Here is a 15,866-nt window from a genome sequence, read left to right on the forward strand (position 1 = left end):
CATGTCTCCTACTTCAGCTGTCAATCATCACCACGTTTATACGCATGGGTCTGGTTTGGAAAATTTGTGATATATATTAAAATCTTATGGTCTATATAGTCATAAGTCGTCGGTGTTAAGTACAATGCCCATCATCAGTGTTGGGCAAGTTACTCTAAAAAAGTAACTAGTTAAAGGACTAGTTACTTCTCCCAGAAAGTAACTAAAGTAGTAACTGAGTTACAAATTCTAAAAGTAACTAGTTACTTTGGAAAGTAACTATTGCATTACTTTCAAATAATTTTTAAATACTGATGTGTCAAATAATTTGGACCCCATCTCCATCCCTCTTTGACGGAACTTAAAATACATCCATCCATCCATCCATTGTCTACCGCTTATCCTGTATTCAGGGTCGCGGGGGGGTTGGAGCCGATCCCAGCTGTCATTGGGCGAAGGCAGGGTACACCCTGGATAGGTCGCCAGTCCATCACAGGGCTGACATGTAGAGACAAACAACCATTCACGCTCACATTCACACCTACGGGCAATTTAGAGTCACCAATCAGCCTATCCCCATCCCGGATGTCTTTGGACTGTGGGAGGAAGCCGGAGAACCCGGAGAGAACCCACGCTTACACGGGGAGAACATGCAAACTCCACACAGAAGGAACCCGGGCCGACCCGGGAATCGAACCCGGGATCCTCTCGCTGTGAGGCGACAGTGCTACCCACTACACCACCGTGTAGCCCCAACTTAAAATACATGTGCTAATCAATTATTTATGATAAATCTGAGTATTATAATGAAATGGATACTCAATACATTACAAACAGAAATCCGCAGTGCACAAATCTAAACAATTTTAACATTGCTGTGGGAATGTGAGACTGGCATCCAATAAAATGTGATGGACTATATTAAATATATTTACTCTTTGTAGTATAAATTAGGGGGAAAAAACAGTAGACATACTGTACGTATGTTTTTATGTGGCACACCTAAGACTGTGTGACCACATTGATTTGATTTATTAGATACAAATTCAGCAGGTTATTCAAATATAAACTATTTGAATTTGTATGTTTGCTTGTTTTTGTATTTTCATTTATATTTAATGAGGGAACAGGTTACAGGATAATCAGAGTGGAATGTATTTGTTGTTTTTGCTGCTGTCCTCATTTGGCTGTGTCTTACCTGCTTTCCTTAACAGGACATATATATCTGCCTTACGGTGCCCAATCCTGGGACCCATGGGCGTAGCGGATGCGGGGTACGCGGCTGTCGTGTTGTGATTTCAATCACACAGACATTGATTCAGATCTTGTTCACCATGTTCAGCAAACCAGCAGCCAAGAGGCAAAAAAACGTACTGTTTTTCCAAACAAACCACATAAGTTGAGTATTTCTGTTGCATGTAGATAATGTTTAGCTCAATGATGTCTAATTAATACATGTCAATATAGGCCTATCAAGTTAAGCTAGTTAACAATTGTTAACTGTTAGTTATGTTGAATCGCTTGCTAGGTGCGGTGGTAGTAACTAGTTACATTTACTACTTTACATTTACTTGAGTAACTTTTTGGATACATTGTACTCTTGAGAGTTGTTTTACTGCAAAATACGTTTTACTTTTACTTGAGCAATATTATACTAAAGTAACAACACTCTTACTTGACCATTTTGGCTACTCTACCACCTAGAAATATACCCACTCCTCCTTAATTTCTGCACAGAACTTGTGCCCACTATTGTTTTTTACATATTTTTTTAATCTTTATATAATAGAAATAGCAGCGTCAGGGAGGAGAAAGTGGACCAGAGGCCAGCAAGGATGATCATGCAGGGTCACAGGTAAGAAGAGAATATAACTAGCTGAGAAAAAATATACATAAAAGTGACTTTGCAATTAATTTCCACAGCTATGTCACCACTACTATTCTTAATTCTATTTATAAATTTTGCTTCGCACATTTATTATCTGGCTACTTACCCTGTAGATGTTAGAGAGTCATTCTGTGTCAACTCAGCTTTAGATTTTAGATTTTGACTTTAGATTTTGATAGTATATATAATTCTAAAGAACTAAAGTCGGTCCCCTGGTGCTTTGCCGTTTGTAGTTATGTGGTTCTTTAGCCACTAAGGAGAGGTGCAATTGAATGCGAGAGGATGATAAATCACTCAATAGACCTCAGACCAATTTGTCCCCCTCACTTCTGAAATGATGGCTACACCCCTGCTGGGACCCGTAACATTAACGTAATGTAACTTGTGTGTGACTGATCTAGTCGACTACTCGCTCGTACCACCCGCCCAACTTCCCCTCTGATTGGCTTACCATAGAATTTTACTCAACCCCAGCCAATCGTCACTTTTGCGGTTGTCTCGTGCTCTCGCCCTCATCAAAGACAAGGAGGTACAAGACATTTCTCTGTCACTCGGCTCAGAGGTCCGATGTAAAACGTCTGCCTTCAATGTACTAAGGCAACACATTTTTTGGCAGTAACGATAACGGCGTTATAATAATGAGATGAGTAATCAATTAGATTACTCGTTACTGAAAAAAGTAACGGCGTTACTAACGCCGCTACTTATAACACCGCTACTTATAACGCAGTTATTCCCATCACTCCCCATCATACAGCATAATTATACAAGAGAAATATTTATGCAAATCAAAGTGAGTCCAGAATCAAATCGTTTTTTAATACAATTGTTGTCCGGCACGCAGGTGGCCGGGTGGTTAGAGCGTATTCCATGTATGCATGTAGGCAAACGCAGCCGACCCTGGTTTGAATCCCAGCCGGAGGTCCTTTGCTGCATGTCAAACCCCCCTCTCTCTCCTGTGTTTCCTATCTGTGCACTGCTAATAAAAGGCGTCTATGCCACAAAAGATCTTGAAAAAAAAAATTACAATTGTTGTTCAACTGATTGTGTCCATTCATAAAACAAAATGCTAGTTTCCAATAATATTACATGACGGATACTTTTAGAGCTGCTCTGGAGACGTTTAGCCTACATACATATATTATTATTAATAGCCATATAAAGTCCAGGTTTTTCAGCGTCACAACATGGCAACTGTAATATCATTTGACTGGGAATGGTAGAATGAGAGAAGCATACTTACATAAGTCCAACTGTCAGATCCCTTTGAGCAGAATCTTATTTGATACGTTAATTTAACATATTCTTTAGGGATAGGATGAGTCCAGCTGATCAGAAGGGAGGTGGGGAAACTCTTCTCTGAAATGACTCTGGCATCTGATGGAGGGTTTGTTTTCACTACAACAACAAACAGAACAAGCTGTGAGTACATGTTAGACCAGACGTTCCTCATATGTTACTACAACATTTAACTTACCAAACCATCCTGCATCTTCTTTCAGATGCTCAGACTGGATCCTTCCCAGTCTATTGTGGGCCTCCACCCAGATCTCCAGTATCATGTGATTGGGAAAACTGTCCACAAACACCACCTTGGCACGGTTTTCACGTGTTGACACATGATAGGTCTGAGAACTGTGGACAATTTAAAAAAAAATGTAGTGGAAGTGAACAAAACAACAAATACAGATTAAATTATTTGTCACCATTTATTATTTTATTTGTTGATAAGCCCATGTCATAATTTATGATAGCATATCCTTTTCTGCAGCTGAAGGTGAGGTTATCTCATTGAACAGAAATGGAATGTGACCTTCACATAGTCAGTCCACACATAACTGCCCAGGTCTCTGGATCAGAAAGGTCTGTTGGTCCCGAAATGATACACTTCATCACTGCTGCACAGAGTGACGATATGGCTGCAGGATACTGGAACAAAACTGACTGCAATATTTGTGTAGACAGTATATTGCAATGTGAAAAAATACAGGAGTACTAGGGAAGTGGTGAGGTCAAGGCCAGGGCTGCTGTTAGACTCAGAGTCAGATCTGTGAGCAACCTTCACCCTTTCCAACATCACCTAATATAGCCGGTTTTATGGGGGAATGATCTGACTGGGGAGAAGCTCCTCCCACACAGAGTAAAAATATATAGAGTTCCCTCCTGGTGTTCGTGAGACATCACATTCACGAGAAAGAATGGATGGACAGAGACATAAAAACAAAGGACTGTACTCACGATATGACTGCAACGTTCAGTGTGTATGATGTGGGGATATCCGGTGCCTGACGTCCTACTGTGTCCCACTCACAGCTGAGGTTGGTAGAGATGTACTTTTTTTCCTGAAGCACCACACAGGACAAATTCTCAGGTTTCTCTGGACGATCTGGATAGACAAGCACACACATACAAACATGAAACAACCACAAGAGACGCAGTTATGTGTAGATGTGGGAGAAATAATCGATTCTAGGATGCATCGCGATCTGGTCTGTTGAACGGTTTTTAAAACAGGTCTGCCAGCTCTACATTTTTGTTGTAGGATGTTGGCAGCAGACACTTTGGCCATAACGTAAATATGTACAGTTGTAAAAACCCTCAGTAGTAAAATGTGACCACAAGTACTAAAAAGAATGATCAATGTAAGTATGAAAATAGAGGTGGTTAGAAAACAAAACAAAAAACACTTACAGCCTTTGGTCAGGGTGATCCCAGTCATAAATCGGCCTCCGTTTAGGATTAAATATTGTGACACTTTCTTGCATTTGCAAAATAACCACTGAGCTTCTTCCCCAGTGACAGGGATAGTGACACTGAGAGCTGATCCGTTGACCTTGGTGTACTGTTCCTTGGGGACCGTGGTTTTAGATAAAACCCAGTAGAGGTCATCTGCGGTCACTTCAGTTGTGTTGATGATCACGCATGTAGCCGTGAAGTTACTCCCAATCTCTAACACTGGAGACTGTGGGGCGATCACCAGAAGGTTGTCGTATTCTGAAGCTGAAATGTGGCATAAAGTAACACTGGTTAACTAACAGTATCAACAATGGTTAATGTGCCATGCATGCAAAATACCAAATTCTGTGAGCCATCAGTTCAGCCACTGTTGCAAATGTTCTACATGTATGTGTTTTTGAGAGAATCTTCTATTCTTCTAACTTGATTTGTGAGGCAAACACAACACCCAGCTTTTTCTTTTGTCCACCTCATGCCACGGAGAAACACAGTAAAATAATACTTCAACACATGCCTCTCACAGTATTAACAATCCTATGAGGACTCGGAGTGCATACCTAAACTCCTCACTAGTCAGTTAGAACTGAAGACGCCTCTTGGATGAGAAGCTAAGCATCTTCAAAAACCTAAAGCAGGTCCGGTTGCCTACAGTAAAGCTTTCAAAGATTACTATGACTGAGAATATTCACAGACAATACTTCAACACGTGTTCTTTGGTGGATTGTCAGTTCATTTATTTGGTAATTAGAACTCTGTTGTTATGTTCCTTTTTTTTTATTGAAGTTCTGCTCACAGAGACAACTGCAGGGGGGGGGTTTCCCCGGCCCACCAGCACCTGTCCCGGTACCGGTTGTGTTTCTGGTGCTTTTAAACGATTCTGAACAACGACGCTCCGACAGTAAAGGCAGCGTTCCCAGCCGGGCTCTGGCCGTACTGCAGAATGTCAGCCCGTCCACGGCGAATTGGAGACCGGATCAAACAACCTTAAAACTACACCCGACCGGACCGCCCGGTTCTTAAAGCTACACCCGACCGTACCGCCCGGTTCTTAAAGCTACGCCTGACCGGTTATTAAAACTACGCCCTAGGGCTGCAGCTATCGATTCTTTTTGTAATCGATTAATTTAGCACTTTATCGATCGATTAATCGAGGAATCGGATAAAAAAAAATTGCGTTTTTAAACAACCAAAACAAATAATGCATAACGAAAATGATGTGGCTGTAAAATGATCAAGCATTTCTAAAAAAAATAAACAGAGGTATTCATTCCAACTACAAAATTTGGCTCCAAAACTAAGCCCATTTATTAAGTGCCAGTGAGAATTTAACAACAATACAGTTAAATCAACTTGGATAAAACATGGATAACATTTAATTTACGTTTTGTTTTGCCAGCAATGGCCCTTTCCTCTCCCTGCCCTAAATATGTGTGTATATAGTGTACTTCTTCTGTGCCATTTATGTATTTAACTTTCTCTATCACTACAGTAACTGTTTGACCATTCTTTTCTCTGCTTTGAACTCCTCCGTCCGTTTGGGCAAACACAACAACTCACAGCCAAGCGTAAATCAGGCTTTCCGATTGGCTGTAAAAGCCGCTACGGGAGCCAATACGAGCGTCCGATGCATAAACGTAACTCTATACGTCACTCGCAAGATGGCGGATGAGAAGTGATCGATATACATAAACAAAACGGAGAAATGCGCCACGGAGACGAGGAGACATCTAGTCACACATTTTACTAATTTACGCATTCGTTTTGTTGTCAGAAATAAATCGCTCACATGGGCAAGCAGGATACCGTTGTTTAGCCCCGTTTCTCTAGTTTAAGAGGGAAAAAAACGCATGTTTCTAGCGCAAACCATTACGGAGTTATGACGCTCTAAAAACGTCATTCTCTTCCTCCTTCAATATATAATGATCCCAAACTTTTGATACTCTCTGTCGTTTACGGACATTCTTTACGGAGTCTGACTTTCCGCCATCGCGCCAACTAAATTCAGAATGAATGACCGTGTATGACGCGCTGGTGTGCTTCCTGAACAACGGTCCGTGTGAAACAATCAGATCCCTGCACATAGGCGCGTCATAGGAATTTAACGAGGCTTCGAGGCAGATGTTTTGCCTCGAGGAATTTTCATAATCGAGTTAATCGAGTAACTCGATGAATCGTTGCAGCCCTACTACGCCCTACCGGACTGCCCAGTTCTTAAAACTACACCCGCCCGGTTCTTAAAACTACGCCCGACCAGACCGCCAGGTTCTTAAAACTTCTCCCGACCGGACTGCCCGGTTCTTAAAACTACACCCAACCGGACCGCTCGGTTCTTAAAACTACGCCTGACCGGACCGCCCGGTTCAGACACCGGCTCAGACGGAGACGGTGAGACAGGACCGCTGTTACGGGGACAGCAACTTTCTGAACAAAAACAACAAAGACTGTTGTCTTCATTTTTCACGCTCAAGTCACTCAGTTAACCATTTACTGAACTTCTGACAAATGCAACTAATGCAGATACATCATAGTTACGTTGGAAAATCCATTCAGAAGAAGGAAATAAACTGGTCTAGACAGTGTTTTGTTTGCACATGTAGCCATTCAGCTAAGTCTCGAGGATGAGCTACATGTCTCGGCTAACATTAGTGTTTTTACAAAAGGACATAACACTGAAAGCTTCAGTTTACACCACTGAACCACTATTTGAAAGTTAGACAAACTGAGAAATTTCCCATTCATAAGTCTCACATCATGCATCAAGTTAACCGTTGGCTTATGTTGGGGTTGTAGCAGGAGCAGATTTGGTTATCAACAGCTAATTATTAAAGTGTAAGTTTGGCGGAAATTGAAAATAAAGCTATTTTCTGAATGAAAATACATCAACTAAGCCGTGGAGGAAGTAATTTTCGCTCATCACGCAGTTCAGAGCTAGCACGGGCGGGAGCTAGAGTCCAAAATCGCAAACAGTGGGTTAGCATGGGGCCAACAGCCACACGCTTTCAAAATCGCATTTTTAAACCACTAACATTGCTCAAAACAGCGCCAAACCTCGTCAGCAGCTTGCTCTGGGTGTCTACACATAAAACGAAGCACCAACAACTCAGTTCATGAACCCGAAGTTTATAACAGAAGACAGTTAAGAACACTCACCAATTCTACCCCTGCCAGCTCCTCGCGAAGGATAGTCCGTAAGTGTCGATTACCGAACGCAATGCAAAAGTGAAAGTGAAACTGAAGATTTCGCCCAGAATAAAACGAGTATACTTTTAAATTAGTGGCAGTTTGGCCAAATATAAGTTAATAACGGTGGGTAAAAACGTCGGGATAGTTTGTATACACTTCCAATCAGTTCAAGACAGCAGCCTTATCTGAAGCACATACATGTCACGCGAGATCTCACACGGGAACACGAGAGCTGCGTTCGGTAATCGACACTTACGGACTATCCTTCGCGAGGAGCTGGCAGGGGTAGAATTGGTGAGTGTTCTTAACTGTCTTCTGTTATAAACTTCGGGTTCATGAACTGAGTTGTTGGTGCTTCGTTTTATGTGTAGACACCCAGAGCAAGCTGCTGACGAGGTTTGGCGCTGTTTTGAGCAATGTTAGTGGTTTAAAAATGCGATTTTGAAAGCGTGTGGCTGTTGGCCCCATGCTAACCCACTGTTTGCGATGTTGGACTCTAGCTCCCACCCGTGCTAGCTCTGAACTGCGTGATGAGCGAAAATTACTTCCTCCACGGCTTAGTTGATGTATTTTCATTCAGAAAATAGCTTTATTTTCAATTTCCGCCAAACTTACACTTTAATGTCAATATGATTATCGATATTAATAATTATATTTAATATATTATCATGATATAATCATGAATAAACGGGGCACCACCCTGGGATCAGGGAAAAGATAACCTAAAACTGTATTCAGTCTCAATATAAAGGTTTTATACTCACATGCCAATCATCGTGATCATTGGCATAGGAGTACAAAACCAATCGAACAATTAAAAAGGCGTGAAATTCAAGCACTAGCCTTCACAACCTGCTGTTATCCAGTGACATATACACAACAAGCACAAGAGACCGCTAGTTATAATATAATAAGATTTATTAAAATCAGTAATAATGATCACAATCAATAACACTGCAATTAACAAAGCCTTATTACCTAACTACCTAACACACAAAACTAAGCTAAACAGAAGGAGAGACACACGTGGAGTGTGTGTGTGCGTGTGCGTGTAGAGAGAGAGAGAGGGAGAGAGATATGGTCGGGCGCGACCATCAGATGGAGCTATTCCTCACAGCGTTCAGGGGTGGAGCCACTGACGTCAGACAGGATCGCGAGAGGGAGAGAGCGAGAGAGAGCGAGAGGTGGAGCTATGTCCTCAACGTCCGGAGCTGGAAACAGCTGGCGGAGGATGTGTGTGTGCGGTGTGTGTGCGTGGGTTAGCGGGACACAAACAAAGAGAGAGAGAATGCGCGAGCGATATTCTGAGGCTCAGAAGGCGTGCCGCTATCACACGGGCGCGTGAATGAACTGGCATTTATTCCGCGAGACCGGTCTTTTAACTGATAGTAGAGGCTTTCTGAGCTCGCGAATATGGCGGAGGTTAGTCGAAAACACTGTTACAGAAATCAACCCAGCTGCGTGGGTGCACGATCAGTATTCAAATACAGCAGCACATGAACAAACGGACTCGGCGGTCCGCGATCAGAACTTAAAACACGTTAACAAGAATTACAAGCATGTCCTACACTATCACTTATGTCTCTGCCCAGACTGATAGCCTCTTACTGGTATCGTTGCGTAAGCTGCGAGTCCGTCCTGGCGATGACGGCGTTCCGTAACGGCGGTAGTTCGTGGGCCCCGGCGTCAGCGGGGGACGTGATGAGTCGGCTTCGTCCAGACGAGAGCGGAGCGGGTTTCCTCTCGTTGATCAAACTCAAATAAAGAAAACAGTTGGTGTTTCCTCCTTCCACGAGCGGCGATATAATCGCGGCTTGGCGATATAGTCAGCTTACTTCAGACAGCGTCTGGTAGCTGGAAGGCAGGAACCGGCTTGGTTCCTCTTGTTGCAGCGGTGCGCTGCAGGAGGGGTCGCCTCCCGTTGCAACGTGGTGTTGCGCCGGTTGTAGGAAGAGACGCCAGAGTAAGAGTAAGAGAGCGTTCTCCAGGCGGCTTCGGTTTATAAAGCTCACGGCTGCTGCCGGGGACCCCCTGGGGTGCCTGCAGTTGTCAGCCAATAGGGCACCAGTTGTGTGACGTCACATTTCTCACCCTTTGTCCTGTGTAGGCTTTGTAGGCCGCATGGTGTAGTCCTGACGTTTAGGTCCCAACACTTACCTTGCATTGGCTATAAAGATGAGGGTGGTGTTCAGGGATATTGTGGGAGAAGATTTGAATTTTTGCATCCTTTAGCAGTGACCTTTTTCAGACAGGATAGCCATCTTCTATCAACTGTCTCTCAGCACTTTTGTAAAAGCCAAAATATGCTCATACGTCTGACTTAGGTCTCTAATATATCTAGTGCACTGTCACCATCTTCAGTTATGTTTGCTCTGAGACAAAACCAAACACATGTTGGCTGCGTCCGGGAGGCTGTTGCTAGCTAGCTGTACCGTATTTACTGTAGTAATCTATGGTGGTAATCAACCACGACTTTATTTTTTACATTTGCAGCGGTCTAACTAACCACCGTGAATTTAACCGTGATGTATGGTGAAACCGGTAACTGTTTCTTCCCTTTATACTGTGCAACACTAATCAATAGAGTTAGCTTGTTGAATCTACCGTTCTCACAGCGGCCTCTGTGGTCACAGAATTTGGTGCAACACTGGACAGAAACATCTGAATGGAATGCAGCCATTATCGATGTTTGTCCAGCCATGTTTGTGTTGTGTATGTGTGATTGGAACCATGGAAAACATCTACTGCTGCTACATGAAATGCAAACAGCAATAGAAAATTCAGAGGTTACGTTCAGTTTGGCATTGACACACTGATATTGAAGTCAAGACTTTGAAATGGCGTCAGGGTCAAATGTAAAAGGGCACTGACCTTCTGTAGCAGGTAGAGCAGAGGCGAGGCAGGCTACCACCATCAGCTGGAGCACTCTGGCAGACTCCATGATGACAACTAGCGAGGAACACAAACATCATACTATCAGACTGGCAGAGGTCTAACGCATTAATGCTACATCTTAGCGTGAGTAACTAGTCATGTAATACAACAACTTGATAAACTGACTGGTTGGGGGGGGGGGGGGGGATCTTTTGGTCATCTGGCTTAACTAACCAACAAGTTTGATCCATATCGGTATGATTGTGTGTGAATGAATGGAACTTGAATTAATTAATTAATTAATTAAATCCAGCTAAAAAGTCCTACAATGGTGGTTATCAAATCGGCAAATGTTAGTTATGCTTATGGGCCCAAGTTTCGTGGCGCAGTGCAGGGTGGCGCAGGGTGGCGGAGCCGGCGTAATGCAAGTTTCGACCCGCGCAGCCTTGCACAAGGTCAGTTTGGCAGTTTGGTGGATCGCCTGCGCCAAGATGGGTGTGGCGGCGCAGCAGGGGGAGGTCTCACAGACTCAACTTGGCATAGCGGAAGTTTCGTGGCAAAAAGCCTCGCCTAGACTGCGCTGAAAGCCCGCCAGCTCCAACCTAGTCTACTCTTGACATAAGGCGCAAGGCACAAATAAAGTCCATTCATTCAAGGCGAATTACAGCTGGCGGAGTGGCAGTTTGGCTGACCGGCGCGCAGTGCGCACACGTCACCGAGACCATCTGACATCAGATCAAAGGCACGCGTAAAGGAAACTCTGACTGAATTAACACAGCTGAAACTGTGATGCAAACTAACGAGTTCACATCTCTCTCAGCCCCCCCTACCCGAAAAACAGTGATTTAGGGGAGCGCAGGTGGCGGAGTGGTTATAGAGCGCATGCCATGTATGTTACACGTACGCATACGCCGCCGACCCCGGTTGGAATCCCGTCCGAAGGTCTTTTGCTGCATGTCACACCTCCCTCTCTCTCTCTCTCTCTCTCTCTCTCTCTCTCTCTCTCTCTCTCTCTCTCTCTCTCTCCTGTTTTTCATATCTATCCACTTCTAATAAAAACCGTCTATGCCTGAAAAAATCGTTAAAAAAAATACAGCACTTTTCGTGTTCTGCTTGTGCGCTGGTCTCGCGCACGGGCAGCCTATTGTCCGTGGAGAGACGTGCAACTTTGCCGCGAGCTGGAACCGGAGTTGGGGCTGCAGCTGGTTTGAGCGGCGCGCGAGGTCCTGGGGCCTCATGTATCAATGTTGCGTACGCACAAAAACATGGCGTACGTAATTTTCCACACCAACGTTCAGATGTATCAAAAGTGAAATGAGCGTGGAAATGTGCGGTGTCCCACGCCAGCTTCATGGCTGGCGTACGCACGTTTCTACAGCTATTGTTCCTTTGGCGACACTCTGAGGTGATGCTGGGAAACTGTTAATTATGTGAAAACAATTAGTCCTCAGAGTAATGTGCACATCAGAGACACATTAATGGACAATTAACACACACGTGTTTGCAATCATATGGATGGATATAAAAGCATGCGCAAAGTGATGAAAAAATGGCATTAACAATGGCAGCCTTGGCCTTGTTAGAAGACATCGCAAACGGTAACATCAGACGTGAGAGGGTGTTTAGAAAACGGGAGGATATGTTAGCAAATGACGACAACTGGCTCATGAGTCGTTTAAGGTTGCCGAGGCCAGTGTTACTGGAGCTGTGCGCAGAGCTGCGGCCGGCCCTAGAAAGAAACACAGCCAGGAGCCAGGGGTTGTCCGTGTCCACACAGGTGCTGTCTGGGGTTTCTGGCAACAGGAGCCTTCCAGAGGGAACTGGCCGATCGGTCAGTTCCCTCTGGAAGGGGGAACTGTCCAGAGTGGACTGAAGTGCCAGTCCACTCTGAGCCGAGCCATGCCAGCTGTGTGGGACGGGATCAGAATGTCATCCAGGTACATCAAATTCCCATACAATGCTGTTGAACAGGCCAACATTAAAGCGCAATTTGCAGCAAGAGCCGGTTTCCCTAATGTAATCGGAGCTATTGACTGCACACATGTTGCTATAAAAGCGCCATCACAGGATGAATTTGTTTTTGTCAACAGGAAACATTTTCATTCAATAAATGTTCAAATAATATGTGATGCACAAATGCAGCTCACCAACATCGTGGCAAGGTGGCCTGGTTCAACGCATGACTCGTTCATTCTTACTAATAGCATGGTTGGTAACAGGCTGGAGGCTGGCACGGTGCGCGATGGGTGGCTTCTCGGTGAGTAAATGTATCCGTTTAATTGCGCCCCGAATGTAAACCAGCACAATGCCCATTTGGGCACGTGCATTCAAATATGTGCATTTGTTTTTCCCTGGTGAAAATAGAGCGGCAGAACTATCTAACAAGCCCTTTATTGTCTCCTTGTGTTCAGTATTTGTGTCGATAAACGCGTGCGTAAAGTTGGAAATGTCACACTGCAGTAGCCACGGCGCACTTCTGCAGTCATTAATATAAGTGTGATCAGTCTTGTCAATCCTTGTAATGAAGTTGTTTTGTCCTTCTGTTTGTTTCCCACTAACGGTAGCGTATATATATATATATTTTACAAAAAGTAATAGTGATTCGTGCGCTGCTCCGACCCCACAGCGTTCACTGCCTCACACACACGCTCCCACTCACATTTCTTTTTTTTGTGTTTATGCCTGATGAGAGGCTACCAAATAATACTGGTCTTCGAGTCTCGACTTCGTTTAAGAGCGTTTCCAGCTCAGACTCGGTGAAGTTGCGCTTCTTCCCTTTACTCATTTTGTAGATCTGATGGTGCAGAGAGGGGAATCCCCGGTGCAGGCCCTATTTAAATGCATTTGCATATTTAAATGGAGGCGTGGACAGGGAGGAGTTTAGCACTTCTACATGTGCGCTCAATTCCACGTTGATTGGGATGTACAAAGGAAAAGTGCTTGGATCCATGTGTACGCACACTTTGATACATCTGATTTTTTTTGTGCGTACGACAGTTTCTGGATTCTAGCGTACGCCATGTTTCAGTAGGAAATCCACGCAATTCTTAGTACATGAGGCCCCTGGTGTCCCGCCTTTCTGGTGTTGGACGGGGAATCCGGTGCAGCTGTGGAGCGCAGATGATGAAGACGGTGATGATGATGATGAATGGCCCGACCGGCTCGCAGGCACCGGGTTCTCGCATTATGTCCTGTTTTGTGATAGACATGCCTAAAATGTGCCTACAATTTCTATAGTGATATAATATCAGCATTATAATCAGCAACAATATATATAGTCCTTGAATTACGATTGTTTTAGTGTAACAACATTTTTTTTTGTTTGTTTAATTAACTTAATAGTGAAATTGTTGTTTACGGTTTTTGCGTACTGCTCTTAATTTTGAAGTAGAACATTTCGAAAAGAAAAAAGGGGGTGGAAAAAAAGGTATCCTGCTAGCATGACGGACCATGATTATGACTCGGTCCTCCATGAGGCATGCGCTGACAGCGACATCGAAGACATGGTTTTGGAAAAGAATCCAAAGGAAGATAAAGGAAACCGGAGCCACACGCCTATAAAGAGCCCAAACCCCAAAAAGTTGAGACGGGTGTGTGACAATGCGGATGAGAAAAGTGCCAGTGCCGCCATTCTCCACGCCATACAAGTCTTAACCAATAAGATGGACGACCAGACTGAGCTGTTAAAAAACGCATCGAAATGAATGCAACAGCTATAAAAGAGAACAAGGAAGAAATTGCTGTGCTTCGTAATGAACTCAATAATCTCAAAAAAGAAAACGGCTCCATGAAAATGGCTTGTGAAGAGCATGCCCGTTACAAACGGAGATGGAACTTGAGGCTGACTGGGTTACCTGAAAAAGATGACGAAAACACAAGAGAAACTGTCATTGGGATTCTCACAAGATTGGTGCCTCTCTCTGTGGAGCGACTGCGAAAGACAGTGGATACTGTCCACCGGCTGGGTAAGAAGAACGAAGCTGCTACTTCAAACAACGCGCCAAGGGGGATTATCATCCAATTTGGATTGAGAACTGTACGAGATGATGTCTGGAAAAGATCAAGAGAGGCGAGAGTCTGCAGTGAGAAGCACATCCGATTCAGAGAGGATTTCTCCAAGGAAGACCGGGAGGCACGCACCAAGCTGTGGCCGCTGGTGCAGGAAGCCAGGAGGAGGGGAGAGCGAGCGTTTCTGAAGGAGGGTTATGCACTGATTAACAACCGTCGGGTGGACCCCTCTTAAACATCGTAAACCCATTGTTTGATTCAGGTACACTAGTTAATCGGACGTTCATATAACACTTCAGGTATGTTGTAAGTTGTTGCACAAAACATTTTTGTAACTGTAGGTTATAAGGACAAGTTTTTCTCATTCCTGCGCATCACGTTCCTTGCGCATTCTCATAAGAAGTTCGACTTGGTGAATGTTATCTTTTGTTTCTTTGAATACTAGGGGGTTGAAAAATAATGTGAAACGTAAGGCGACTTTTCTTTTTTGTAAGGAGCAAAAGGTTAATTTTCTTTTCTTGCAAGAGACTCATTCTGTGGAGTCTGACGCTAAATTTTGGAAACAACAATGGGGGGACTCTGTTTACTTTAGTCACGGAACACCGCACTCAGCAGGTGTGATGATCTTGCTTAATAAATTCTCTGGGAATGTAATTAACCACATTAATGATACTAACGGACATTGGCTGCTGATGTTAATAGAGTTTAATGGAGTCAATTATATCCTGTTATGTGTTTATGGCTATAACCAAAAAATGTTTTCATCTTTAATTAAATTGCTAGAGGAATGGAAAGTGACTTATATAACTGATCATATCATAATGGAAGGAGATTTTAATTTGGCTCCTGATCTATTGTTAGATCGTCTTCCTCCAAGGAGACAATGCCATTTCTACGAGGAAATCATCATTGACTTTATCTCCCAGTTACATCTTACTGATTACTGAGAATGAAAAATCCCAATGCTACACAGTATACTTAGCTGGTTTAATTCAGCTAATAATGGTCAGTGCTCAAGGATAGCTTACTGGTTAATTTCAAGTAACCTTATAAATCTGGTTTCTAAATGTGTAATGTGTAATTTCTGCATCTCCTCTAACTGACCACTGTGTAATCACACTGTCCCTTCAGTTTCTTCGTGTTGAGTTCAATCATAACCCTGTTTGGAAGCTTAACAATAATCTTCTTGAAAATACTG

At 43.6% G+C, this 15,866-nt stretch overlaps 1 protein-coding gene across 1 annotated transcript in view; it reads right to left on the reverse strand.

The window, feature by feature from the left end:
- LOC311029348 (interleukin-6 receptor subunit beta-like) overlaps positions 1-15,866 on the reverse strand; it is a 34,604-nt gene that overhangs the window by 8,567 nt on the left and 10,171 nt on the right. The window contains exons 2-6 of the mRNA XM_084034447.1: positions 10,658-10,735; positions 4,559-4,867; positions 4,106-4,253; positions 3,345-3,502; positions 3,111-3,265 (exon numbers count right to left, since the gene is read on the reverse strand). Of these exons, the coding sequence (XP_083890573.1) occupies positions 3,111-3,265; positions 3,345-3,502; positions 4,106-4,253; positions 4,559-4,867; positions 10,658-10,727 (840 nt within the window). The 5' untranslated portion in view covers positions 10,728-10,735. The remainder of the gene's footprint in view (positions 1-3,110; positions 3,266-3,344; positions 3,503-4,105; positions 4,254-4,558; positions 4,868-10,657; positions 10,736-15,866) is intronic.

The sequence above is a fragment of the Eutrigla gurnardus genome (genome assembly GCF_963514095.1).
Source record: "Eutrigla gurnardus genome assembly, chromosome: 19".
Lineage (NCBI taxonomy): Eukaryota > Metazoa > Chordata > Actinopteri > Perciformes > Triglidae > Eutrigla > Eutrigla gurnardus.